We start from the raw sequence: 25126 nt of genomic DNA on the forward strand, positions 1-25126 counted from the left end.
TTGCTCAGTTAGAAAAAGATAAACTGGCGAAAAACTAACAGGTAGATAACAGCGTATGTTTGGCTCTCCGTTCAATTGAAAATGAAGAAGCCTACAAGGAAATGAAGTTTTGAAATGGCCCGCCATTTTGCGAGTGTATTCTTGGTATTGCTCGTGGGATTAGCAGGACGCGGCGCCCTAGGACATGGAACTCCTCAACCGGAACAGATTCACATTTCCAGTACAGGTAGGTAAAATGACTGTAATCTGGCCCATTGTTTGACTCTTCACTTTATTGGGCTCTGTATTGTCATAGAATAAACAAAACTACCCTTGATCAACGAACGACAACGAGATATTTCACTGTCATTTTGCTGTTCGTCTATTTCGTTGAATTTAAGATCAAAGTTTCGTCATTTGGTCGGTCGCTACTCGCTGACCTAGCTTTGAGACGTCTTTTCCAAGATGGCGGCCGTGTAGAAATTATTGTATAATATTCTTTGTTCTTTGCTTAAATTTACGCTAAAAAGACTTCGTTGGGTTTACATGGGACTGGAATAAAATCCTTGCGTTATGTATTAAAGGCGTTTATGTGTTAGTTTATGTTTTATAGTGACATATTTTGAAATAAAAATGTTCAAAACATCAAACAGGTTTCTGATTCAACAATGATTTTGTAAATTGTTTTAAAGCTGCAACAGTGGATATTTTGAGCTCTTAAGAGGAAAATGACGGCTAGTTTGATGAGTTTAGGAGAAAAAGAAGTTAAAATGAAATCACCTTTCAAAAGCTATCTTGTTGTTTGAAGTTATTAACCCCGCTAGTTCTGTTAAAGAAGAGGAAACCAATGATGAGAATTGGTGTATAGGCCTCTGACTGAGGTTTTTAATAACAGGTGAATTGGCCGGACCTTTTTTAAGTAAACAAGTCTTCACTGGGCGCGAAAATATGCTCGGATATTTGTCCGCGGACATTATCTGTTCCGAGAAGCGTTAAGTTCTCCGAGATTTGAAGCTCGCGGGCAAATGTGAGCTCCGAGGAACAAGTAATGTCCAAGGACAAATATCCCAGCATATTTTTCAAGCCAAATGGAGGCTATTGCTTTTACTTTCCATCAAATATTTTTCGTACCACGCGGGATCTGCCAAAATGTGAGAAAATCTCTCGGATATTTCCCAGTTTTTGCTGGGGCATATTCAGTCACGTGACGCGTTAAAGCCAATCGTGTGCGAGCGAAAATATTTGACGGATTATAGCTCCTTATATTTCCATTCGTTCTCTTCCCCAAATCCGCCTGTCCTTCATAGCCGTCCTATTCATATAATTCCGCATTCCTACCGGTAACAATCTCAATGGGTTATTCCAGTTTGTCCCACTCCGTTTTATCACATTCTTGCCAATGGAAGATTGGGGCAGTTTTCAGATACCATTAGCTATCTATTTGATGGAAAAGTAAAAGTTGGGACGATTTAAATAGCATTGCTTCTTGCGTTTTAGGGCTAGATGGTGTGGGATATTATAAGTGACGCGGAATTCGAGCGCAAATTACAGTGTGATGTGTCAAAAGACGAAACCTTAACGCGTGAATTAGGGAAAATTCCGTACGTGATACGTGAACCAACGTTTTTGGTATGCATGACGCGTGATTTGAGTAAAAATAAAAGCATGAAAAGGAAAAAGAGGGAAAAAGAGCGAGAAAAGAAGAGTGGGTTTGACCATGTCAACGTTAAATGAGAAAATTTTAAGCTTATAATACAAAATGAAAAATAACTATAAATAGAAAATAAACAACTTTAAAATATGAAGTAACTTATTAAAATGAAGATTTGATGAAACTTAAAACAAAAAATCTCACCACGATTGTCTACAAAATCTCATTACGATTTTATAAAGCTATCAATACGAATCTTTCAGGTGATCCGTCGGAGATGATGATCACGTGGGTAACAATGGCCCCGTCAGTTAAGAGCGTGGTGGAGTATGGGGAGAGGTGCAAACTGCCGCTGAACAAAAGAGCGTTCGGCGCCCCTACCAAGTACCAAACTTGCGGCTGGAAGGAACGGACAATATACATGCATCGAGTTAAGCTAGAGGGGCTTGTACCAGGCCGGGGATATGGTAAGAGGTTCTTGTCTTTTTTATCTGATTTTGTTACCTGCAAATTGGACTGTACTTTAGCTGTACATGTCTAGCGGAACGGGACAACTTCGGAGAACTTGCGCCATTTTTAAAGGTGGCTGACAATAGTTTCCAGTTCTTTCTATCAGTTATACTTTGATGGATCAATACCACTACTCTTTGTCATATGATCCTACAATAATGGTATCAAACAAAGGCCCGATCAGTGATAAACAAGTTGTGGTCATTCTTTGTATATAACAGGTTACCATGACAACATTACAGCCTCTTTCTACAGGTTCTGCAGATAAACTGTGTAAACCGTCTGATAATTGTTTACTCAAATGCTTACCATAGAAGACACTTGACCCTTGTAAGTTGAGAGAAATGTAAAATTCAAGAAGGGAGACACTAACTAAAACGCAGCCTTTGCATTCAACCGCCTAAAAGATTAAATTAATTTTAACATACAGCTGTTTCTAGAAAGGTTGTCGGAATAAAGCGTGAAAGTGCACGCGAAATCCCGAAAGTTAGTATGGGTAGAAGTAGATAGCTGCACCACCCGCTGAATACTTAATCAGACACAACTACTTGGCAAATGCCGTTTCGTACGTTTTTTCAGTTTCTTCAGACTTGTGGAAAGAAGGTACTCTTCGCCACACTGAATTTTAGAAGAATCTTCAACTAAAAAATGAGGAGGCAGCGTGGCCGAGTGGTTAGAGCGCCAGATTTGAAATCCGTAGGTCCCGGGTTCAAATCCCGTTCTGACCTGTAGCTGATGTTGCTCTCGGTAGCCCCGAGTTCAACGTCGCGGCTGTGCTTGTAAATAGCCAACTGGTCTGCCTCCCGCCAGCTGGAATTCTTAACCTAGTTATGTTTATTTGAATATTTATTTATCATGAAGTAATGAAAGAAAAGCTACAGAAAAATGGTCTTATGAGCGATTAATCTAATGTACCCTTGCTAATAATTCACGTGCAAAAATGCCAATTTAAAGATTTCTCTATACCGATATGCAAAATTCCAATGAATACCCAGTCTACCATTCGGTCTTGTCGCGTAACCTTGACACTTTAATCCGACAACCTTTTTCGAAACAGCTGTATATCATAAGAGTACCCTGAATCTATTTAAGTTTATTGTATCCTTTTTCCAGATTACCGTGTTGGTAGTTCAGATGGTTGGAGCGCCTTGTACAATTTTAACGCCACCAAAAACGGCACGGCCTGGCAGCCGAGATTTGCCATATATGGAGATCTAGGAGTGGATAATGCCCAGTCTCTCTCCAAGCTACAGAAAGAGGTTCAAGGGGGTCGATACGATGCCATATTGCACATTGGTTAGTACTGTCAAAATCATTCCTACTTCTTCTTTGACAGAATTTTACTACTAAATGTTACAAGATTCAGTACATTTGTTTCACTTTTTTGGAAAAAATGAGGAAACATTTTGCGTGTTTTTATCGAGTTACAGAGACACGAGTTGAAGAGTGAACGAGAAATGCTGTGGGAACAGAGTTTTTCGTTTGTATGAACTGTCCCTTCTGATCATTTAAAATAATTGTTTTTTTTTTCTTTAGGTGACTTTGCCTATAACATGGAATCGGTGAGTAAACGGGAAAAACTAGCTGATAATTTCAATCAAACTTTGATAACTATAATTTATCCCCAGTAAACTATCTTTGCCGAATTTAATGGTCGAACTCAATTTGCGCGTAGAAGTTGGACGGTGTATAATAAGAAGTGACAGTGCTATTTATCAGTTATCCCACGAGCGTTCGTTGGATTAGCCTCCTACGCTGACGGTCTTTCGGCTCGTCACGCATTCTTCCTCCCCTACGAGGGGGAGTAAAATTGCGTGACGAGCCCAGAGACCGTCTGCGTGAAGGGTGATCGTTGGATTAGCCTGTGGTGAAACCGAATGTGTCGCTCCGTACCACAGTAATGCCAACCACCGGTGTAGACTGTTTGTCCACTGTTGATGTCGAGACACGTAGCAGTGAGTTGTCTTCAAACATCAGTTTGTTCAGGAGCCGCAAGTGGTATAATTGTCTGATCATAAACAACCACGAAATGCCAGCAAGTGTTGTTCATTTTATTTTGTAAAGAAGACGCATGACAATTTTTGTCCACCATGTTTGTCGCGCATAACATAACAACTGATGCCCATTGGCTGCTGAGCCAATCAGAACTTTGGAAATACATTTTTCAAAGTTTCTTTTTCTTACAAAATAAGTTTAGATCAGTTGCGCTACGAGTTATGATCAAACAACGGGAAAAAAGTCACAAGTTTCCCTGGCAGTGATTCAAAGACGAGCCCAGAGCTCGTGGAGAGCTTTTAAATGTAACTCATAACAATCCATTACCCAACTTGCAGGAGAATTCAAGAGTCGGAGATAGGTTTATGAATCAAATTGAACCAATGGCCGCGTACGTTCCTTATATGACGTGCCCTGGTAACCACGAAGAAGCTTGGTAAGGTCCCGGATGATTTTTTTTCTTGTCCATGTTATAACTGGGAAGCTCACACATTTTATCACACATTTCACACACTTTTTTTTTTGATCACACTATGTTTGTTCTATTATTAAGTTCTACGTTCATCAGAATATTTTTTCGGTTTTAGCGATTTTTTTCTTGTGTTTACCTAAAACTGCCATAAATCGACAGGACTATAATAATCAAACAGAGTGAAAAAAGACGTTAAAATTTAGGCAAGTTTTAAATAGACTCCTGTAATGAGATAAAAATCAACAGGAATAAATCCTGACAATGACTGGCTTCATCTGTATCCAACTGTGGTCTAAAATGACCCTACATCACATTGATTTTATGTAGCTGATTAACTGAACTCGCTTGATTTCTTTCAGTAACTTTTCAAACTACAGAGAACGTTTTAGTATGCCTGGTAACACAGAGGGGATTTATTACAGGTACGAACGATCGAATAGGACCTAATAGCACTTCTGTTAACACGACTCAAATTGAAAAACAACGACAACAACAACATAAGAGGAAAGCACCTATTCAGGAGATGACTGATCATTCATCGTTATCATTCTGAGAAATAATTAAGAAAATTTGTAAATGCTTGATACACCTTTAACTGCCGCTTTTCAACTTAAAACTTCTTGATAGTACTTAAGCCCCATCCGCATGTATACGTTTACGTCTGAAAGCGATCATTTTTTTCACACGGTTACTCATTTCGTCCTCACGTAAACGACATAATTTTTACCTAAACCCGTATTTTGTGAAGCGCTATCCAAGGGATGTCCACAAGCTTTTTCCGAGTTGCTTTTTGCCTCTGTGTCAAAACGAGTCTTCGTGCGAAACCATTCAAATGAAACTGTGTTTCCCGGCCTACAGCAACCTCGTTCCCAGGGTCTTTTCCCTGCCCAAGTCAGGGAAAAGACCCTGGGAACGAGGTTGGGCCTACAGGTTCATTTTCATGCAAATCAAACTCATTTTCATATGAAAGTCTTTCCACGAGGATTCGTTTTGAAACAGAGGCAGAGCGTAACTTGGAAATGGCCCATTCAATGACTAGATTTTTGTCCCGGATATTTCCCCAAAAATTGTGCTGGGACTTGCGTGTCATTCGGTTATAACACTTTACTCCGTAAAAATAACTATAATTATGTGTGAAGTGCTTGGGAATTAGTTCTTTTATCTGTCTTTTGTTAATTCGATATTTTCACTAGGTACTTCGATCGAGCCTCGCTCATGTGATGTAAAACCTTCTCTATTTCAGCTGGAATGTTGGGCCAGTTCACATCATCAGCTTTAGCACAGAACTTTACTATTTCCTAAAATATGGGATAGAGCCTCTCGTTCAACAACACAAATGGCTTCAGAAAGATTTGGAGGTACTAACTGTATTCTACTTATATTTTAAAAATCTTTCTCCACCTTAAATTTCAAGTCTGTATCATTAAAAGAATTACTCTATTCTGATTGGACGGGAGCAATGTAATTCATTCCAGAGAATATATCGCGGGCTCAGGTTTCCTATGCGCGAAGTTTGTTCCAATGTTCGTCTTCCAATGGCTTTCGTGTTTTCGCGTCATAGCAACAATGATTGAAATCACTACAACTTGACTTAAAAGGAGTTTTGAAAACGACGATAAAAATTGCGTTTTTAAACGAAAACGGATTTCTCAGAAGGATATCTCAACACTCAAGCCGTGTGCGTTATTGGAAACATAAGAAAAATAACCTAATTTTCAATTACTAAGACGATGAAACATCTACAACCCCCTCAATATGTCACAGCGTAAAGTGTGCCTGTTCTTTTCCTAAAGCTCTGTATCGAAATATTTTGTAACCGATGCTATTCTTTCGGTTTTTTTGCTTCTATTTTATTAAAATTTACGATGTTAAGTAACTGCTAGAAAAAAATGATCCAATCGAAATGTGGCATTCCAAAGCAAATCATAGGCACTCCGATAATTACCTCTTCAGAATAAACTTCACTGTGAGTTTAAAATAATTGATATTATGCGGAAATGCCAAAAAGCTCAGGTTATTGTAAAACGTTAGTACGCAGTCCATTAGCAATACGTCATCAGCGACAAAACAAAAAAACTGTCAACCCGTTATTAGCTACAAACTGAAGGTTTTCTCACTTTAAACTCATCGACCTCACTACAAGAATGGTGAAGATTCCCAGGTCTAGAGATACAAACCTCACAAGCAAGCTGGACCAATTACTCAGCTCACCACCAGCGGGAATTATTGAATTGTTCTCGGCTTTGAATATTTTCCTAGCCATCACCGCATCTCTGGGTAGTGCTCTGATCCTTATTGCTCTTCATAAAGTTCCTTCTATTTATCCTCCGACGAAACTTCTTTCGATGTCTGGCGGTCACTGATTTTTGAGTTGGACTTATTGTACAACCACCTCATGCAATCTTCAGTATGTGTCCTTTGATAAAGATGAACGTTCATGATGTATTCTATGTTGACCTTGTACGTCGCCCTTTAAGCTGGTGTTTGTGTGGAGTATCTATCTTGACGTCGGTCGCAGTTAGTGTGGACAGACTTCTTGCCCTGTTGTTGGGACTGAGATACAGACATGTCGTAGCTTTTAAGCGAGTTCGTGTAACTATAATTATTTTGGTTAATTGGTGGTTTAGGGGGATAGATTTGGTTGCAGATAAACGATTTATCATTCAAGGGAACCTTTGTTATTTTGACACTTTGTCTAGTAAGTACGATTTTGTGCCACACGAAGATTCATCGCAAACTCCGACATCAACAAGCTCAGCTACATACTTGTAACAATGTTTCCCAACGCCCGGTCGCAATCGGAGAAGGGATTTGGGCATTCCACTGAATATAGCAAGATACAAAAAGTCAGTTTGTAGCATATTGTGGGTGCAGTTGGCTTTAGTTACCTGCTACGTTCCGGTGGGCATTGTAATCGTGCAATCTGGAAAGGGAATAGATTACACGGCTGGCCGAGCCACGGAGACTCTCGTCTACCTAAACTCGTCTCTAAACCCTATTCTGTATTGTTGGAAGATCCGGGAAGTAAAATTGGCAGCGAGAGAAACGATTAGACAATTTTACTGTTTTTAAGATTTAAATTTGTTCCTTGTAGCATCAAAATTCACCCTTTTTTCAATCGAGTAGAGTTAGTTTGGTAAACTAAACACTACATTTACAATGCCAGATTTTAAAACCATCTGAGACATTTATCAAAAGTTCATAAATTATGGAAAGCCTTCGGCGGAGAAGACGGAAGCTACCACCGGGAATGTGATGCCACCGATTGCTTGGCCACATCCAGGGCGCTAGTTGAGCTTTCGTATCTCCTTTTACCAAAGAAGCCTGGTATCTCTTCAGCCGGTGAGCTGCCATTAGTTCCTATGATGAAAATCAGTTAAGTTAACAGTTAATATCAGATAGATAATCTTTATTTAAAAATTCGTCAGCTAAAAATACTAATTAACAATTAGATTATGAGCTCGAGATTTCTATCGCGTGATAGTTGACGAGGGTGCAGCCCAAGTCAACTATCACGCATAGAAATCGAGAACGAATAATCTAGTTGTCTTAGTATAAATCTACCACAGTCGTTAAAAATTTTAATCTAAATTCTCTTCAAAGACACTTCGAAAACACAAAGAAGCGGCCCCTAGCGCACGCTGCTACTCTACTCACCATCTATCACAGAACAGATAGTGAGTAGCGTAGCCAATCAGAGAACGCCATTCGTGATAGAACGCTAGTAGATTTATACTAAGAGATGATAGTTGATGAGGCCGAAGGCCGAATCAACTATTTTAGTAGAATTCTAACTGAAATAAACGCAAATAACGATTTCTAATTATTTTTCTACGCATTATTGAACTTCACGCTTCAACAAAATCGCACGCAATGAATTGTCCTTGATAAATTTGCAGTTGTTTACACGCGCGCACCCGTTTTTCCAGCAATTTCAAGTTTTTGAAGTTAAGAAACCGCTAATGTCCTTCTTTTAGTCTTTTCAGGAATTTAATTATCCATTCACATCTAAATTTTCTTCCAAAACTTCGGAAAAACGATAAAAGCGTCGCGTTTTGTGGCCGACCGACAGCCACTGCACTCTAATGCTGATAGTATACGAGTAGCTCAGCCAACAGATTGCAGCATTTGCATTAGTACACTAGCAGAATTCTACTAATAACTATTAGTATCACCCAACTAGTAGACTAATGCAAATCCCGCATTTTGATTGGCTACGCTACTAGGGGACTATTAGTAATAGTCATCGAGTAGCGAAATTGGCGCCATCGAGCGTGACGCTTTCTTTCGTTTTACTCCCAAATAAATATTTCTTCAACTTGCATTTGCTAACTTTATTATTGCCTTTTCTGTCCGACTAGTTGGGTGATACTAAAACAATTAGACCCTTCGCCCTCAAGGGCCACGGGTCTAATTGTTAATTAGTAGAATTCTACTAGTATACTAATGCAAATGCTGTAATCTGATTGGCTGTGCCACTGAACACTATCAGTCATTAGTGTTCAGTGGCTGGAGGTCGTCTAGAAAAAGGCGAGGTTTTTTCGTTTTTCCAAAGTTTTGGAGGAAAATTTTGATGCAAATTAAATTCCTGAGAAGTCTAAACGAAGGACATTTACGGTTTCTTGACTTTTGAAAAAGTTGAAATTATTGAAAAAACGGATGCACGCGCGCACAAAACTCAATTTTAAATGGCAATTCAATCCGAGCGACCTTTTTCAGGCGCAAAGTTTAATAATACGTCAAGAAATAATTGAAAATCGCTTTTAGAAGTAAATTTTAGTGAGAATTCTACTATTAAAAACAATTAGATTATTCCCTCTCGATTTCTATGAGGTGATAGTTGATTCGGCCTTCGGCCTTATCAACTATCACCTCATAGAAATCTCGAGCGAATAATCTAATTGTTAAATAGTAAAAAGTAATTAACTAAAAAAGGGTGCTTTCCACGAATGCCGTGCGTTATACATCTTTTTTGAGTAGGCGTTTAAACTGCCTCAGGGACTCTGGAAGACTGTTTTTATTATAGGTTTTGCACGGCAGTGGAACATTTAGTGTATTCTCAGGGTCCTTTATATATATATATATATATATATATATATATATATATATATATGTGGTTTCTCGCCGCTCGAATTTAGAACTTAAATATTCTGGAGCCAACCTGTGCAGAGACTTATAAACCATCGTAGCTCTTTGATCTTTGCGATCTTTGATTGATTAAAAACTAGTGTTTTTAAACTTAAAAGTCTAAGAGGTCTTGTGCAACTTTGCGACCAGTGTATATTTTGTGGGTATAGCTACACGTAAATGGTTACTGACGTAATTTCCCGTTCTTGAATTGATAAAATTAAGTTGATTAAAGCAGTTCTTAGTGTACTCAATACATTTATATCAGTATGACGTCTTGTCGCCCTAATTCATACAAATTAATTTTGAAAGATACTTAACTAATCAAGCCGGATGTATCAGTGGTGGCGTAAAAAAGAAAAATATATATATTTTTTCACTATCAGGATGTAGGGTTATTTGCTGCTACCCCTAATAAGCGACAGAACTTAAAGCGTAACCTTTCTCTTCGAAAAGCTTCGTACGAAGATATCTAACCATTGCTTTTCTTTCGGTATTTACTCATATTTTATTTTTAATTAATTTTTAAACGTAACAGATAGGAAGACATAATGAAATCGAAATGTCATTTCAAAGCAAATCATAGGCATATCCATAATTAACTTTCCAGAACAAACATGACTTTTTAGGTTCGCTGTGAGCAAAAACGATTGAAAAATGGCGGTATTTCAAAGCGGATATGCCAAAATGCTCAGGCTATTATGAAAAGTTAGTACAGAGTCAATTAAGAGCACGTCATCAGCGGCAAATAAGACCCGTTATTTAGCTACAAGCAGAAGGCTTTTCTCACTTTTACGCCTCGTGTTCACAACAAGATTTAATTTTCCCATCGTCATTAGGACAATGGCGAACCTTACTGGAGATGGTAGACTGAACCAAGCACTCAGCTCATTACCAGCGGGTATGCCTGAATTTTTGTCAGCTTTGAACTTTTTTCTATCTATCACCGCATCTCTGGGCAATGTTCTGATACTTATCGCTCTTCATAAAGTCTCTTCTATTCATCCTCCGACGAAACTTTTCTTTCGATGTCTCGCACTCTCTGATCTTGGAGTTGGTCTAATCGCACAACCACTACATGCAATTAAAATTATGTCTCCCTTGATAAAGATGAACTTTTATTATGTTTTCTATGTGCGCCAAGTACGTCGCATTTCAAGCTGGTGTTTAGGCGGAGTATCTATCTTGACGTCGACCGCAATTAGTGTGGACAGACTTCTCGCCCTGTTGTTGGGACTGAGATACAGACATGTCGTAACATTGAGGCGAGCTCGTGTAGTTATAACTTACATTTGGTTAATTACTGCGTCCCATGGATCGATCGGGACGTGGAGAATAGATATCGCCATCACGTTAGCCTCTGTCGTCCTGATATTTTCGCTGGTTACTTCGATTTTCTGTTACGCGAGGATCCATCTCAAACTACGACATCAACAAGCCCAAGTTCAAAACCATGTCGTACAAGAACAAGCGAACGTAGGAGGGATTCCACTGAACATAGCAAGATACAAAAAGACAGTTTCTAGCATTTTGTGGGTGCAGATGGCATTGGTTGTTTGCTATGTTCCGTGGGGTATTGTGGTTGTGTTATATGCAATTGGAATAGAATATGACACGGCTTTGATAGCCACAGAGACTCTGGTCTATTTAAACTCAACTCTTAATCCGATCCTGTATTGTTGGAAGATCAGAGAGGTCAAGGAAGCAGTGAGAGACACAATCAGACAGCTTGACTGTTTTTTTTTTTTTGAATAAATAGCTGTACAGAAAATATAAAGTTACAAAGTAAGACGGCTCAGTGTAGAAATACCGTAATAAAAAGGATTTAGAATAAGTGATTTATTATTCGCTGCAATATTACCTTCAAATCCTGGAGTGGAAACTAGGAATAAATTTTGTTTTTAGCTAGTATTATTAGAATTCTAATTTCTTTACCCGATACTTTTTTTTAGTTTGTGTCAGATCAAAAACGATAAACTTATGTACATGCAAAGCAGTAATCAAAAGGTGCGCCATAATTGATGCAGTGCCTTAAAAGCAAAACACTAACTTTGTTTAAACTTCAATTTACTCATTATGCAAAGCCACCGATGAGAAAACTTAAATATACCTGCTGGTATAAAATTTGCGTGATATATTTCTAATACTATCAAAAGACTGAAAATAAAATGTACCTTTCATTTTGCTTAAAAACGTCATTAGAAATATTAAAATCGCAGTAGTCCGACGTTACAGTGTTTCAAACATCGTTTTTAAGGTAAGAGTGAAAATATCGGGGTGACATAAGAATTGAAATAAGTGAAAAAACTGGTCATAATGTCAGTTTGTATTATACTCGTAGATGGTGACGCCCGAATTGAACTATTGAACTTTTAAACTTTTTCCAATGGTGACAACCCCATGAAAAAGTCAGTTCAATTATGCCATGCTATTTTCCGTCATTATTTCTCTGTAAGAGGAAGTTGAATGTGTAAGAACTGTGTCTTTCCAGTTTCTGATCTTATAAATAAGATAATGCTTGAATATCGTATTAATAATAGTTATTTTCGATTGTGAGCCATCATACCCAAACCAGAACCAAAGTATAAACTGAGCAGTAATAAAAGGGGGCAGACAATCCAGTGAGCCATTCAAATCTCGCAACAAATAGACTTTGCCAGCGCAAAGCGCGGGAAGTCGTGTGCCAGCGAGTGGTGTTACGTCATCTCTGATTGATTCAGAAAGTGGCGCAAATTTTTTAAACCAATCACTGATCGTGGTGACTCAAAACCCGGCAAAACAGATGTTAGCAATAATGTTAGTCGATACTAAGAGTGGATGAAGGGTGAGAGGGGTAATCCTTCATAAAAGCCATTCACCTCTCAAGCTATTTTTGTAGATCGAATTCCAGGAGGGTCTAAAAATAGCCAGTCTTGTGACGCGAATTTTAATCTAGTCAAGTGGACGGATGACCTCTCCCGTTCGAACGAATGAAGAGTTTTTGCGAATGGATAGCAGCAGTTGTTCGAACGGCTGGAAATTTTCTGAACGGATAACCCAATCCGTTTGAACGGCATCCCATCGATCATTAACGGATGGCAAACGGCAATCGAACGGTTTTTAGCCGTTTGAACGGATACCGTTAGTGTAGGTTGTCGCGTGAGAGGTCACATATGGAGAATTAACTCTCTTACCTTCTCTTACGCATTCTCGACTACAATTCAAACAAGAGTAATTATGAAAGATATTTCAGTAATCAAGCTGAATGTGTTATTGAGAAAATGAGAACAATATCGGCATTTTTAGTTATGAAACTGAAGAGGTATGTGCAGCTCCTCAATAAGTTACAGCGTAAAGTGTGCCCGTTTTTTTCCGAAAGCTTTGTATTTAAAAGATGCTCTTTTTTCGGTTTTTACTCATATTTCATTCATTTAATATTGCTTGGTAAAATAACAGTTAGGAAAAATAATGCATTCGAAAAGTCATTCCGAAGCAAATCATGGGCACTTCGATAATTAACGTTTCAGAATAAACTTTATTGTGAATAAAAAATAATTGGCAAATTATAATGGCGGTATTTGAACTCGGAAACGCCAAGAAGCTCAGGCTATTACAAAACGTCAGTATCGTGTCTTCCAACAATGATATGGTCTTAGAACTCTTGAATTGATAAAATGAAGCTGATTAAAGCAGCTCATAACCCACTCAATACACTTAGGCACGTTTTACGTCGTATCATCTACAGTTCAAACAAAAGTAATTATGAAGGATATTTCAATATTCAAGCCAGATGTGTTTTTGGAACATAAGAAAAATATCTTTATTTTCAATTGTAAAGATGTGAAGGGGTATCTGCAGCCCCTAAATATGTCACAGCGTACAGTGCACCCGTTCGTTTCCTAAAGCTTTGTATCAAAATATTGGACCGATGCTATTCTTTCGGTCTTTACCGGTTTTCACGCACATTTTATTTCAAAGTACTTCGTAAAATAACAGCTCGGAAAAAGAATAATCAAAATGTCATTCCAAAGCAAATCATTGGCTCTTCTCTCATTGACTTTACCTAATAAACTTTACTATAAGTAAAAAATAATTGAAAACGGCGTCATAAGACGTTAGCTAGTACGCAGTCCATTAGCAATACGTCATCAGAGACATAAAAATTGTCAACCCGTTATTTAGCCAAAAGCTGAAGGTTTTTCTCACTTTGAGACTTCTTGTTCACAACAAGATTTAACTTTCTCACCGTCACTAGACCAATGGCGAACATTACTGGAGGTGCAAACTTCACAAGCAAACGGAACCAAGCACTCACCTCACGACCAACGGGCGTTAGTAAATTTTTCTCCGCTTTGAACATATTCCTATCCATTCTTTCGATCACCGCGTCTCTGGGTAATGCTCTGATCCTTATTGGTCTTAATAGAGTGTCTTCTATTTATCCTACGACTAAACTTTTCTTTCGATGTCTGGCTGTCACCGATCTTTGCGTTGGACTTACTCTACAACTGCTGTTTGCAACCACCCTCCTGTCTGAGGTGAACGAGAACGCTGGTTGCTACTCTTCCGAAGTGGAAGATGTTTTAAGTTGGATTTTCTGTGGAGTATCTCTGTTGACGTCGACCGCAGTTAGTGTGGACAGACTTGTCGCCCTGTTGTTGGGACTGAGCTACAGACCTGTCGTAACATTAAGGCGAGTTCGTGTAGTTATAATTTGTTTTTGGTTAATTAGCGCTTTAGCTGGATCGATCCGGATGTGGAGAGGAGATATCACCTTCATGTTGTCCTCTATCTTATTGACATTTTTCGCTGGTAACCTCAATTTTTCTGTTACACGAGGATCCAATTCAAACTGCGGCATCAGCAAGCCAAGTACAAAACAATTTCCCTCAAGGACGAGCGAACGTAAGAGGAATTCCACGGAACATAGCAAGATACAAAACATCAGTTTCTAGTATTTTGTGGGTGCAGCTGGCATTATTTGCTTGCTTTGTTTCGTGGGGTATTGTGGCTGTGTTATCTTCTATTGGAATAGAATATGACATGGCTTTGATAGCTACGGTAACTCTAGTCTACTTTAACTCATCCCTGATCCCGGTCCTATCTTGTTGGAAGATCGGAGAGGCCAAGCAGGCAGTAAAAGAAATATTCCGACAGCTTAACTGTTTTTTGAACAGCAGTTAGTTGTGCAGCTAGACGTAAAGTCACAAAGTAAAATGGCTCAGTCTAGAAATAATGAATTCAAAGATACATGCTGGATTAATATAACTGATAGATTATTTGCTGCGGTACTCGGAATTATCTTCAAATCCTGCCACGGAAACTTTAACATAACAATTTAACAGGTAGGCAAGGAACTGATACTTTTTTTTTTAGGTAGTATTACCAGAAACCAAACAAGAGCCAGGTTAATTTCTTTACGAGGTATTTCAAATGGACAGACTTCTCGCTCTGTTGTTGGGACTGAGACACAGACATGTAGTAATTTTAAGGCAAGTTCGTGTTGTTATAATTTGTTTTTAGTTAATTGGCCCTTTAAATGGATGAGCTCGGATCCAAAGAATTGATTTAGCTTACAAGGAAGCGGTAGTTGACACTTTCTCTTCAAACTATGATTTTCCGCTACACGAGAATCCACCTCGAACTACGACATCAACAAGCCCAGCTACATAACAAGGACCCCTAAGACTCGATCGCAATGGGAGGAAGGATTCACCTGAATATAGCAAGATACAAAAAGGAAATTATTTGCTAATGGAATACGTTACGTGGTTTGGAGAGCCCAGGAGACTCTATAGTCTACCTAAACTCGTCTCTAAACCCGATACTGTATTTTTGGAAGATCCGGGAAGTAAAACAGGCAGTGTGAGACACGATCAAGCAGTTTTCCTGTTTTAACAGTTCAATTTATTACTTGTAGCGCTACCAATTACCTTGTTCAAATCCATTTTTTGACTTTAGCAAAGTTAACCAGTGACACAATACGCAACTCTGAGAACATTTCAACCTTGTTGTTGTTTTTTTTTTTGTAATGTATATCAGGAACTCGAAACATTTTTGTCCGCGTGTAATTCGCAAAAGATCTTTATATCTTTTGATATTCATTGCATTTTTAAGCATAATTTACATATAGTAACCATAATATTCTCGTTTAGTCATTTCTTTTGGGCTGAGAAAGACTTTGTTTTACACCAATCTTGAAAACTCTTCCGGTCTGTTAGTGCAAATTGTCTCTAAACTGAAACCATACTCTTGCTTCATAGTTTGTTATTATTGTGTGGCATAAGGCTACAATGTCTAGTGAATACATGTATATCGATTGCATCCTGAAGCCAATAGCTGACAAATTCGCAGAAAATTGGATCGACTGTTATTTGTACGCCTTTTTCGGTTAGGCACTCAGTTAGCTGAATAACAGTGTGTAAGTGTAGTTTAAGGCTTAAGGGTCCTGGGCAAGTTTGTGACCCGTGAAAATTTTCTGGTTATAACCACGTGTAAATGGGTACTGATGTAAGATTTGAGTTCTTGAATTGATGAAATGAGGCCGATTAAAGCAGTTCCTAGTCTACTCAATACATTTATATACGTATCCCGTCTTATCAACTATAATTCAAAGAGGTAATTATGAAAAGTACTTTAACAATTAAGCCAGTTGTGTTATCGCTGACATTAAAAAATAACCAGTTTATTTTTCATTACTGAGATGAAGAAGTATCTCCAGATGCCCTCATAAATTACAGAACTTAAAGCGTAACCGTTCTTTTCCAAAAGCTTTGTGCTGAGAGATGTAACCTATGCCTTTCTTTTTTCGGTATTCATTCGCATTTTATTTTTTATGACTTCGTAAACATAACAGGTAGGAAAAAATAATGCAGTCTGAATATCATTCCAACGTAAATCATAGGCACATCGACAATTAACTTTCCAGAACAAACATGACTGTGTAGGTTCACTGTGAGTGAAACTGGTAATTGACAGATGACAGGATTTGAAAGCGGAAATGCCAAAAAAGCTCTGGCTATGTAAAACGTTAGTACACAGTCCATTAGCAATACGTCATTAGCAACAAATAAAATCTGCTATTAGCCACAAGCTAAAGGTTTTTCTCATTTTTAAGCGTCGATCTCACAGTAAGATTTAATTCTGTCACCGTCACAAGACCGATGGCGAACATTTCCAGACCCGGAGATGCAACCTTCACAAGCAAACTGAACCAAGCACTCAGCTCACCACCAGCGAGCATTATTGAATTGTTCTCAACTTTGAACATTTTTCTTTCAATCACCGCATCTCTGAGCAATGCTCTGATCCTTATTGCTCTTCATAAAGTCTCTTCTATTTATCCTCCGACGAAACTATTCTTTCGATGTCTGGCGATCACTGATCTTGGAGTTGGCCTTCTCGTGCAACCACTTTATGTAGCCGTTATTATGTCTCCCTTGATAAAGATTAATGCTCATGATGTTTCCTACCTTTTTCAAGTAACTTTTGCTTTAAGCTGGTGTTTGTGTGGAGTATCTATCTTGACGTCGGCCGGAATTAGTGTGGACAGACTTCTCGCCCTGTTGTTGGGACTGAGATACAGACATGTCGTATCATTAAGGCGAGTTCGTGTAGTTATAATTTGTTTTTGGTTAATTGGGGCTTTAGGTGGAGCCATTCGGATGAAGAGAATTGATTTATCCTTCAAGGGAGCCTTTGTTATTTTGACACTTTCTCTCACAATTACGATTTTCTGTTACACAACGATCCACCTCAAACTACGACATCAACAAGCCCAGCTACATAACAATGTCCCCCAAGGCCCGGTGGTAATCGGAGGAGGGATTCCACTGAATATAGCAAGATATAGAAAGTCAGTTTCCAGCATATTGTGGGTGCAGTTAGCTTTAATTACCTGCTATGTTCCGTCAGGTATTGGGCTCATGCTATCTGTAAATTACATGACTGGGAGAGCCACGGAGACTCTAGTCTTCATAAACTCGTCCCTAAATCCGATCCTGTATTGCTGGAAAATCCGAGAAGTAAAACAGGCAATGAGAGAAACAATCAGACAGTTTTACTGTTTTTAACCGCTAAATATATTCCTTGTAGCACTAAAAATTACCCTTTTTAAAATCTAGTCTATTTGGTTTTGTAATTTAAGTACTTATGCAATGCCAAATTGTAAACTAACATGTGACTTGCCTTTTTTTTTTTTGAACTCATTTATCCAAAGTTCAATTAAAAGCTATGTTCAATAGTCGTTGTAGAGGACAGAATAGCGCTGGTTAACAATAGAGAACCACAGGCGTATTTATTTTCCTACTTGCAGAATTCTGTCCAATGGACATACCATGTGAAAATAAAATTTAACTAGCTCCTACCACTTTAAGTAGTTTCTCGGTGGAATTCGTCTTTTTTTGCTGGAAAACGGCTTGCCTGAAGAAAGGGTTGTTTTCCACCGGATTTGACTCCAACAAAGTTAGCCAGGAACGCATAAGGAACCTTTGAACACCCGTCACTGAGAATGTTTGTATTTCGAGGCACGTCGAAAATCTCAGACCAACGGGAATGTGCTTCAATGAAAATTAAGTTGTGCTTCTCATCTTCTGTGAAATGGATGTGAACGCTTGACACATCCAGGACGACTAATAATATAGTGCCACAGTGACCTGTCGGTTTGAACTGATTTATTAAACTTTTAAAAGCTTTACTAGGCCCTCGGTTAATAGAGCAGGAGTCAGTAGTGCTGGACAACAGGAAAAAATTTTAGATTTTAAACTTTAATTCTAAATAACTTATTTTAATATTGTAAACAATTTATCGTCTCCCCAATTAACAGGCATGCTAAATCTCTTAACACGGAATTTTTTTCGTTGTTGTTGTTTTCGTTCTGCCGTAATGGAAGGACTATGTCAAAATAAATTTTAACTTCTGCTATTTCTTAGTTCCTGGAAAACAGATTGCCTGAAGAATAGGGCCATTGTATGCGGGCTTTGACTCCCGTAAAGCTAACCAACGACACACTATGGGCGAATTTCTACGCACGTCACAGAGAATATTTTAATGTTGGTTTTTCTGTAATGCAAATCAGGTACTCGTAACATTTCACTGCCAGTTCTACTGAACAAACTGTCCATGCCGTAATTCGCAAAACATCCTAATATCATTTGATCTTCCTGGTCTTGTCGAGCGTAATTTACCATAGTAACCTTAATATTCTCGATTATTTACTTCTTTTGGGCTAAGAAAGAATTCTTTTTTTCAATGTTGAAAACTGTTCCTCTGCTAGTGAGTTTTTTTGTGTGGGAGACCTGTGGTACCCCACAGTATTGTCCTCTGCTCGTGTGCGTTATCCCACACATGTACTCTTTGGGTACCTATTTTTCTTTAACGCTTCTTCGCTCGTCAACGAAGTGACTATGGTGCGGTAAAGGCTACAACCTCTAGCGAATACATGTATATTAATTGCTTTCTAAAGCCAATAGCTGAGAAATTTGCACAAAAGTGGTAAAAGGTAAGGTAAAGTCTGCATGCGAGCCAAGTGGCCCGTCAGGCCGGAGCTTATCCCGGTTTCTGTAGCATGAAGCGACTAGGAGTATTTCTACTCCCCCCTGGATGGGATGCTAGTCCATCGCAGGGTTACCCCCAGCATTAAGTTCGCCGGTACCCATTTATACACCTGGGTGGAGAAAGGCACTGTGAGAGTAAAGTGTCTTGCCCAAGAACACAACACAATGTCCCCGGCCAGGGCTCGAACCCGGACCGCTCGATCCGGAGACGAGCGCACTAACCATGAGGCCACCGCGCCTCCCGCACAAAAGTGGATCGGCTTATATTTGCACGCTTTTACAGTTGGCCACACAGGCCAGCTTACGCTAATTAAATATGCATATCTGTTAACTGCTTTTTACAACGGATCACTTTTATCAATCACCCTGAAAAATCAACTGCAAAGATGGCTCGTTATATGCCTTAACATGCGGGAGTAGTTCTGAACCTAGCATGAAGAAAGCAACCCTATGTGCTATCTAGTATTAGCATGAAGTTTGAAAAGAAATACTTGGAGGCAACGGGAAAAAAATGAACTTGTAGAGGAACAGTTTAGAGTTTTCTAGGTAAACCTCTATGAGAGTGAGAATTTTGATTGTTAAGAAGCAAAAAACAAATCCTACGATCATGGACTGGAAAGACGCCATAAACTTCCAGGGCGAAATTCTGAGATTCGATTTAGCGTTTACTGATGCTTGACTTCATGAGGAAAAATAAGGACAAGAGAGTAAGAAGAAAGAGAGAAAAAAATTATTGTTTCTGGTAATTACTTAATTCTTTTGGGTAACTGAGTAAGCCACAAAAACAACCAAAAACAGTCATCAATAGTGGTGTGACCGAAGTTTTGAAAATGCTGCCCGAGGTCGACATTGTTTCTCACTCTTTAGCCGGAAAATAACATGTTTATTTATTTTTTCTTGTGGTTAATTGGTTTTAATTACAAATGGGTTTGTTTACGTAACTTTGTCATTGAATCGGCTTACGATCAGAGAGGTAAACTCAGTGAAGTTGACTCATTTTTTACTTTTAAAATTTTTCGGCGGGAAAAACATAGGATTACGCGCATTACAGCGCCAAGCTGCAAACAACTAAACAAACTCTCACAACTTCAAAACACTCAATTGAATTTATTTACAGTGACTTTCCTTGGCATTTAAAAGTATAGAGATTTGCTTTGATTAATCGTCGATGGAAGAGCTAAAAAGGCAAAAGATTGACGATTACAGCTAATTCGTTCACCAAAATAGATGAACGCGTTGATTCCGCCCGCGGTGATCAAATCGGAAGGGGAAATTCCGCCCGCTCCCGGGACCAATCAGATTTCAGGATTTGTTGAATTCCGCCCGCTCACGAACTGACAAAAAAAAAATAATTAACGTTATTTATTAAAGAGGTAGATATGTCAGTTGCTTGAGATTAGCAGGCGACTACTGGCTGAAAACGGGGCCTTATACGCTCACAGGAAAAGGATGAAAAAGATAAATTATTAGTATTTTTTTTTTCAAGAATCTCTGTTTCGCAGGAGAGAAAGGGGCAGAATCGATCTTTTTAAAAATCGCAAGCTACTAAATCTGACAAAAAAGCCCTTGTCCATTCAAAATAAAGCACTGCTGTTTTCAACAAACGACGCTGTGATTATCAGAAACTGGACAGCCTCAATGGGAATGATTGAAGTTTATTCGTTTATCTCAAGATGGAGTCACTTTGAGCTGTCGATCGCGACGTTTTCACTATAATAATGTTATTGTAAGTTAGCCTTCACTAGGCGCCGGATCAGGTCAATTGTTTGCGTATCACTGTTTTATTTTTTAGCGACACGCAAACAATCTGATGGGCCTCGTCGCCTGATGAATACTAACAGTATTCCAACCGTAATGGCCACATCTTTGACGACAACTTATATCTTAACATGTTTAGGAAGCCAGTCGACCCGAAAATCGTGCAAAGCGACCTTGGATAATAACCATGGCACACAGACCTATGTATTGCTCCAATGCTGTGGGAGATAGCTGTGAAAATCACGAGAATGAAGTAAGTTGTAGTTAAAAAAAGAATGGATGTTAAATTCTTGAGCTCGTTAACCACAGAGTGATTGCAGCGTTACAATATTGAGCGACTTTCATCCGCAACCGTTTGCCTCGTTTTGATTGACTCGATAACCGTTCTCTTGTGATCCGAAATGATAGGTCTTTTTGCACTCGAGATAGAATGTTTAAGATGAATGAAAATCTTTTTCGAAGTGGAATGCATGCGGAATGAAAAAGGGCCTTGTGTAACTTTCATAAAGTTAAATAGAACTAAAATTTTCGTACAGAACTTAAGCAAAAAAAAAAAAGATATCATGGCAAGCCTACAAATAGCGTATAATAGCAAAGGAGTTTGGTCGGTGGCAAGGCAAGTGTGGAAGATGCTGTAAGAGACCGAGTTGGAACCAAGAAATGATAAGGAATAAAAGAGTTAATTAATCCCCTGTATAGGCCACATTCCTACAGAGGTTTTTCCTCTCAAGCAGGAGTTCTCTAGTCATCTCTACTGAAATCACTCACGACTCGGCGGGAATCCCAAGGAACTCCAGAAATAGTGGATCATGTGACACGATTTTTTCTCGCGTGGACAGCGCGAGCGCCCTTACGCGCATTTGTATCCTCTAAGAAAACATCTATACAACGCACGTGGTGTTATCACACGTGGTGGAGGACTAGGATCTAGAGAATAAGGACTATCTGGGGGAGTTACTCTATCACCCTTCATCCTCTCCTGTAAACTATAAACGATCGGATTTTTAATTTTTATTTGATTGGTTGGAACGCATTATAAGAGTTTTGTGCAAGCATTTACAAGCCCAAAAATTCAATCAATTTTGATAATCGCATGCAAAACGCTCTACTTCGCGTCTGTTATTGCTTCTTCGGTGCTTCAAAAAACGTTCGCGTTTAGATTGAACTATAACTTAAAGAATGCCAGAAATGGAAAGGGCGCATAAAAAGTACCAAAATAGCCAAGTTTAAGGCCCCAGGAATTGAAGAGTAATTTTAGGAAAATTTAGAGGATTTGTATGGAAAATGTTGCTGGATAGCAAGACCTTGCTCTCCAACAACTTTTTTCCGTACAAATCTTCTTATTCTTTCAAATATTCAGACCGTCAAAAATCTCATTCTTTAATGACGGGGGCCTCAAACTTAACCATTTTGATATTTTCGACATGCTTTTTCCATTTCTGGCATTCGTAAAGTTATAGCCCATAATTTTATGAAAAATAGCACACGTGATGGCTTAGCTGCAAAGGGCCTATTCGATTATTTGTATTTATCGCTTGATTTGTTTGCTTTGTGTCAGATAAGGACAGGTTTGTCGTCTGCGAAACTGTTTCCTTTAGAAGAACTATTTTACAAGCACGGTAAGAATTAATGGGCAAGAGAAAACGTTGCTAAGCGCCAGGCAAACGATTAGAATTGTTACTTTACCAGGCCGGTATTTAAGGAAGAGCTTAACAATTGAAGTAGTACATCCAAAAGGTTGTTGTTTGGGGAGGGGGTGGTTCTTGATAGTTTTTAACCCGTTGGACCTACTGAGGGGTCGATTTTTTTTCCCACAAAATAATACGGTTAGAAATTGCTGAACATCAGTGCCCCATTTATCTGTGAGAAACAGACTAATGGAAATTTACAGATCCTTTTTCTTCTTGGCCTAAAAGTTGAAAGATAACTCAAGAATAAATTAGATTAACTGCTACTAGGGAAGACCTTTTATATCTTTATGTCATAAAGTATTCCTTTGCAAAGGTAACTTATAATTAACAACACAAATTAACAACCACTAGAGAAGATGTGTCATATTTTATACCAAAAACATACATCCTTAAAAATTAAGATATCTTAAGATTATGAATAAATTAATACTGGAGGATGTGTTATATGTTATGCCATAAAATAATTCCTTGCAAAGATAACTTAATAATAAACTAGCTGCTTGTGGAGAAGATCTGATATGGGGCATAAAGCATTTCTTCACCCACTAATTGTTGTATACTGTTCTCAGGAGTGGACGTGGAATTCTGGGCGCATGAACATTCCTACGAGCGTCTTCTACCAGTGTACAACCACAAGGTAGATCAGACACACCGATTTGGTTTGTCCTTTCTTATGTTTATCACTGCTAGATATCTTTAGATGTTCACTTCAAACTTTCTGAAAACCAATAATTTCCATATATTGTTCTCAGTATTTCTCATAAGATAAACATTAGTCACAAGTTTCTTACTTAGACTGGACGACGAGTAGACCCTTTTTCGCTAAGTCCGTCGTGCGTGATGCGAAAGAAAACCTCGAAAGAAAACTTGAGAAATGACCTTGAACCCCAGGAGAATGTACGCAGGGATAATAGTAACGACGTACAGGTGCGAACGAGGTACTGGGTGCCCGGAATAACCGTAGGGGGTAGTGGAACCGGGCAGCCAACTGAAATAAAGGTCGGTTGACTAACTTTTCCTGCAATGCAGCTTAGATTAGCAATGACAAAGCTTACAGTGGAATACGAAACAATGGTGCGGAGATGGAGACGACAGTGATGTTCCATTGAATATGAGCATTCAGACAAGTCTTTTCAGTCCTTCATGAAAATGATCCAAAAACGAGACATGGTCATGTGACCCAATGCCTTGTGTGCACACCATCGTACAGAATCTTACAATTTTGATAAGTGAAATTAAAACAAAATGGTAGAATGGAACAGTAACATCTTTGCTAACTTTTCTCGTGCTCTGCTCTCTAAGTATGTTGTAGTTTCTTTTCTTTACCGATTCTTGAAATGATTTTCCGGTTTTGACACGAGACGTTATCTAACCGAGGCAATCTTGCCTTCTTGCTGACCGTATTTATTTCTTGCTTTTCTTAGGTCTATAGTGGATCGATAGAAAAGCCTTACACTAACCCAAGAGCTCCTGTGCACATCACCACGGGATCTGCGGTGAGTATCCCATATCTAAGCCCTTATATAGACCCAGGACCCAGCTTTGTTTACGTTTACACCTTCATAGGCTAGAAATAATCGACAATAGGGGAAAAAATATCAAGGAAAAGGCAGAATATATTGGTGGAAATGATATATTTAGAAATGACGCGGGTTATTGACCAAGGGTAAGGTCACGATGTCTGCAAAAGAACTTAGAAAAAAACAGACCTATACTCAGTCATTTTGACTATACAATTTTGGTCAATGAAGGATTCAGCAGAAAGCAAAAGGAACAGCCTTTTTCTCGAGGGACAAAGTTGTCAAGATAGCGCCATCTTGCCCGCTCGGGTAGCGAATCACCGCCTAGGTTAAAAAAAAAGAAAATAATTGATTTAAACACTAAACAATAACAAGCATGGATTAGGGAAATGTAATACAGTATTGCAAATAAGTAATCCAAGCGAAATGCGTGAATCTCGGTCTATCTTTGCTCACTCTCGGAGCAGGCCATATGATAAAAATAGCGCTGACTTTTCTTGCATACGTACCAAGAGACGAGATTATCGTCTCTTGTGTCTCTTGTGCGTACCACATGTATCTGTGGACCCCGCCACGTGACGCCAAATGCAAAACATTTTAATGACTGTTAGCAATGGCTTGCAGGGCTGCAAGTACTGCCACGACAAGTTTCAGCGTGATTACGGACCCTGGACCGCGTTTCGCACACTGGATTATGGATACACTAGAGTACAAGTCTTCAACAGTAGTCACTTGTACCTTGAACAAGTCAGCATTGATCAGGTCAGCGGAACATGCATGCATAAATTACTATCGTCTCAACATATGATAGGTCTGCTTGGCAAAGATTCTATGAGCGGAAGTTTCTGGAGAACTTTTTATCATAAATTACACGCTTGAAAGCCTCCTCG

General features: G+C 38.8%; 3 protein-coding genes and 2 pseudogenes across 3 annotated transcripts in view; all 5 read left to right on the top strand.

Annotated features, from left to right (window-relative positions):
• Window positions 1–25126, top strand: part of LOC110052578 (acid phosphatase type 7-like) — a 26490-nt gene continuing 1364 nt past the window's right edge. Inside the window, exons 1-12 of the mRNA XM_089290884.1 lie at window positions 1–226; window positions 1894–2097; window positions 3254–3436; window positions 3677–3702; window positions 4474–4571; window positions 4967–5029; window positions 5851–5965; window positions 21165–21278; window positions 22584–22644; window positions 23286–23353; window positions 24141–24212; window positions 24861–24998. Coding sequence (XP_089147010.1) covers window positions 115–226; window positions 1894–2097; window positions 3254–3436; window positions 3677–3702; window positions 4474–4571; window positions 4967–5029; window positions 5851–5965; window positions 21165–21278; window positions 22584–22644; window positions 23286–23353; window positions 24141–24212; window positions 24861–24998 — 1254 coding nt within the window. The 5' untranslated portion in view covers window positions 1–114. The remainder of the gene's footprint in view (window positions 227–1893; window positions 2098–3253; window positions 3437–3676; window positions 3703–4473; window positions 4572–4966; window positions 5030–5850; window positions 5966–21164; window positions 21279–22583; window positions 22645–23285; window positions 23354–24140; window positions 24213–24860; window positions 24999–25126) is intronic.
• On the top strand, window positions 6752–7804 carry LOC149110442 (histamine H2 receptor-like; annotated as a pseudogene).
• Window positions 10548–12093, top strand: LOC110052500 (melanocyte-stimulating hormone receptor-like). Its single transcript, XM_020758628.2, has one exon. It carries the CDS (start codon window positions 10578–10580, stop codon window positions 11487–11489), a length of 912 nt encoding a protein of 303 aa, XP_020614287.2. The 5' UTR covers window positions 10548–10577; the 3' UTR covers window positions 11490–12093.
• Window positions 13653–14897, top strand: LOC110052501 (adenosine receptor A3-like; annotated as a pseudogene).
• Window positions 16850–17827, top strand: LOC110052579 (adenosine receptor A3-like). The gene has a single exon (XM_020758715.2). The coding sequence runs from the start codon at window positions 16877–16879 to the stop codon at window positions 17783–17785; it is 909 nt and encodes a 302-aa protein (XP_020614374.2). The 5' UTR covers window positions 16850–16876; the 3' UTR covers window positions 17786–17827.

This window comes from Orbicella faveolata, unplaced genomic scaffold (genome assembly GCF_042242905.1).
Source record: "Orbicella faveolata isolate gen_17 unplaced genomic scaffold, um_ofav_v1 contig_24, whole genome shotgun sequence".
NCBI classification, from domain to species: Eukaryota; Metazoa; Cnidaria; class Anthozoa; order Scleractinia; family Merulinidae; genus Orbicella; species Orbicella faveolata.

Excerpts from the sequence above, each read along its gene's own strand:
- LOC110052500 (XM_020758628.2), top strand. The coding sequence starts at position 10,578 with ATGGCGAACCTTACTGGAGATGGTAGACTGAACCAAGCACTCAGCTCA.
- LOC110052579 (XM_020758715.2), top strand. The coding sequence starts at position 16,877 with ATGGCGAACATTTCCAGACCCGGAGATGCAACCTTCACAAGCAAACTG.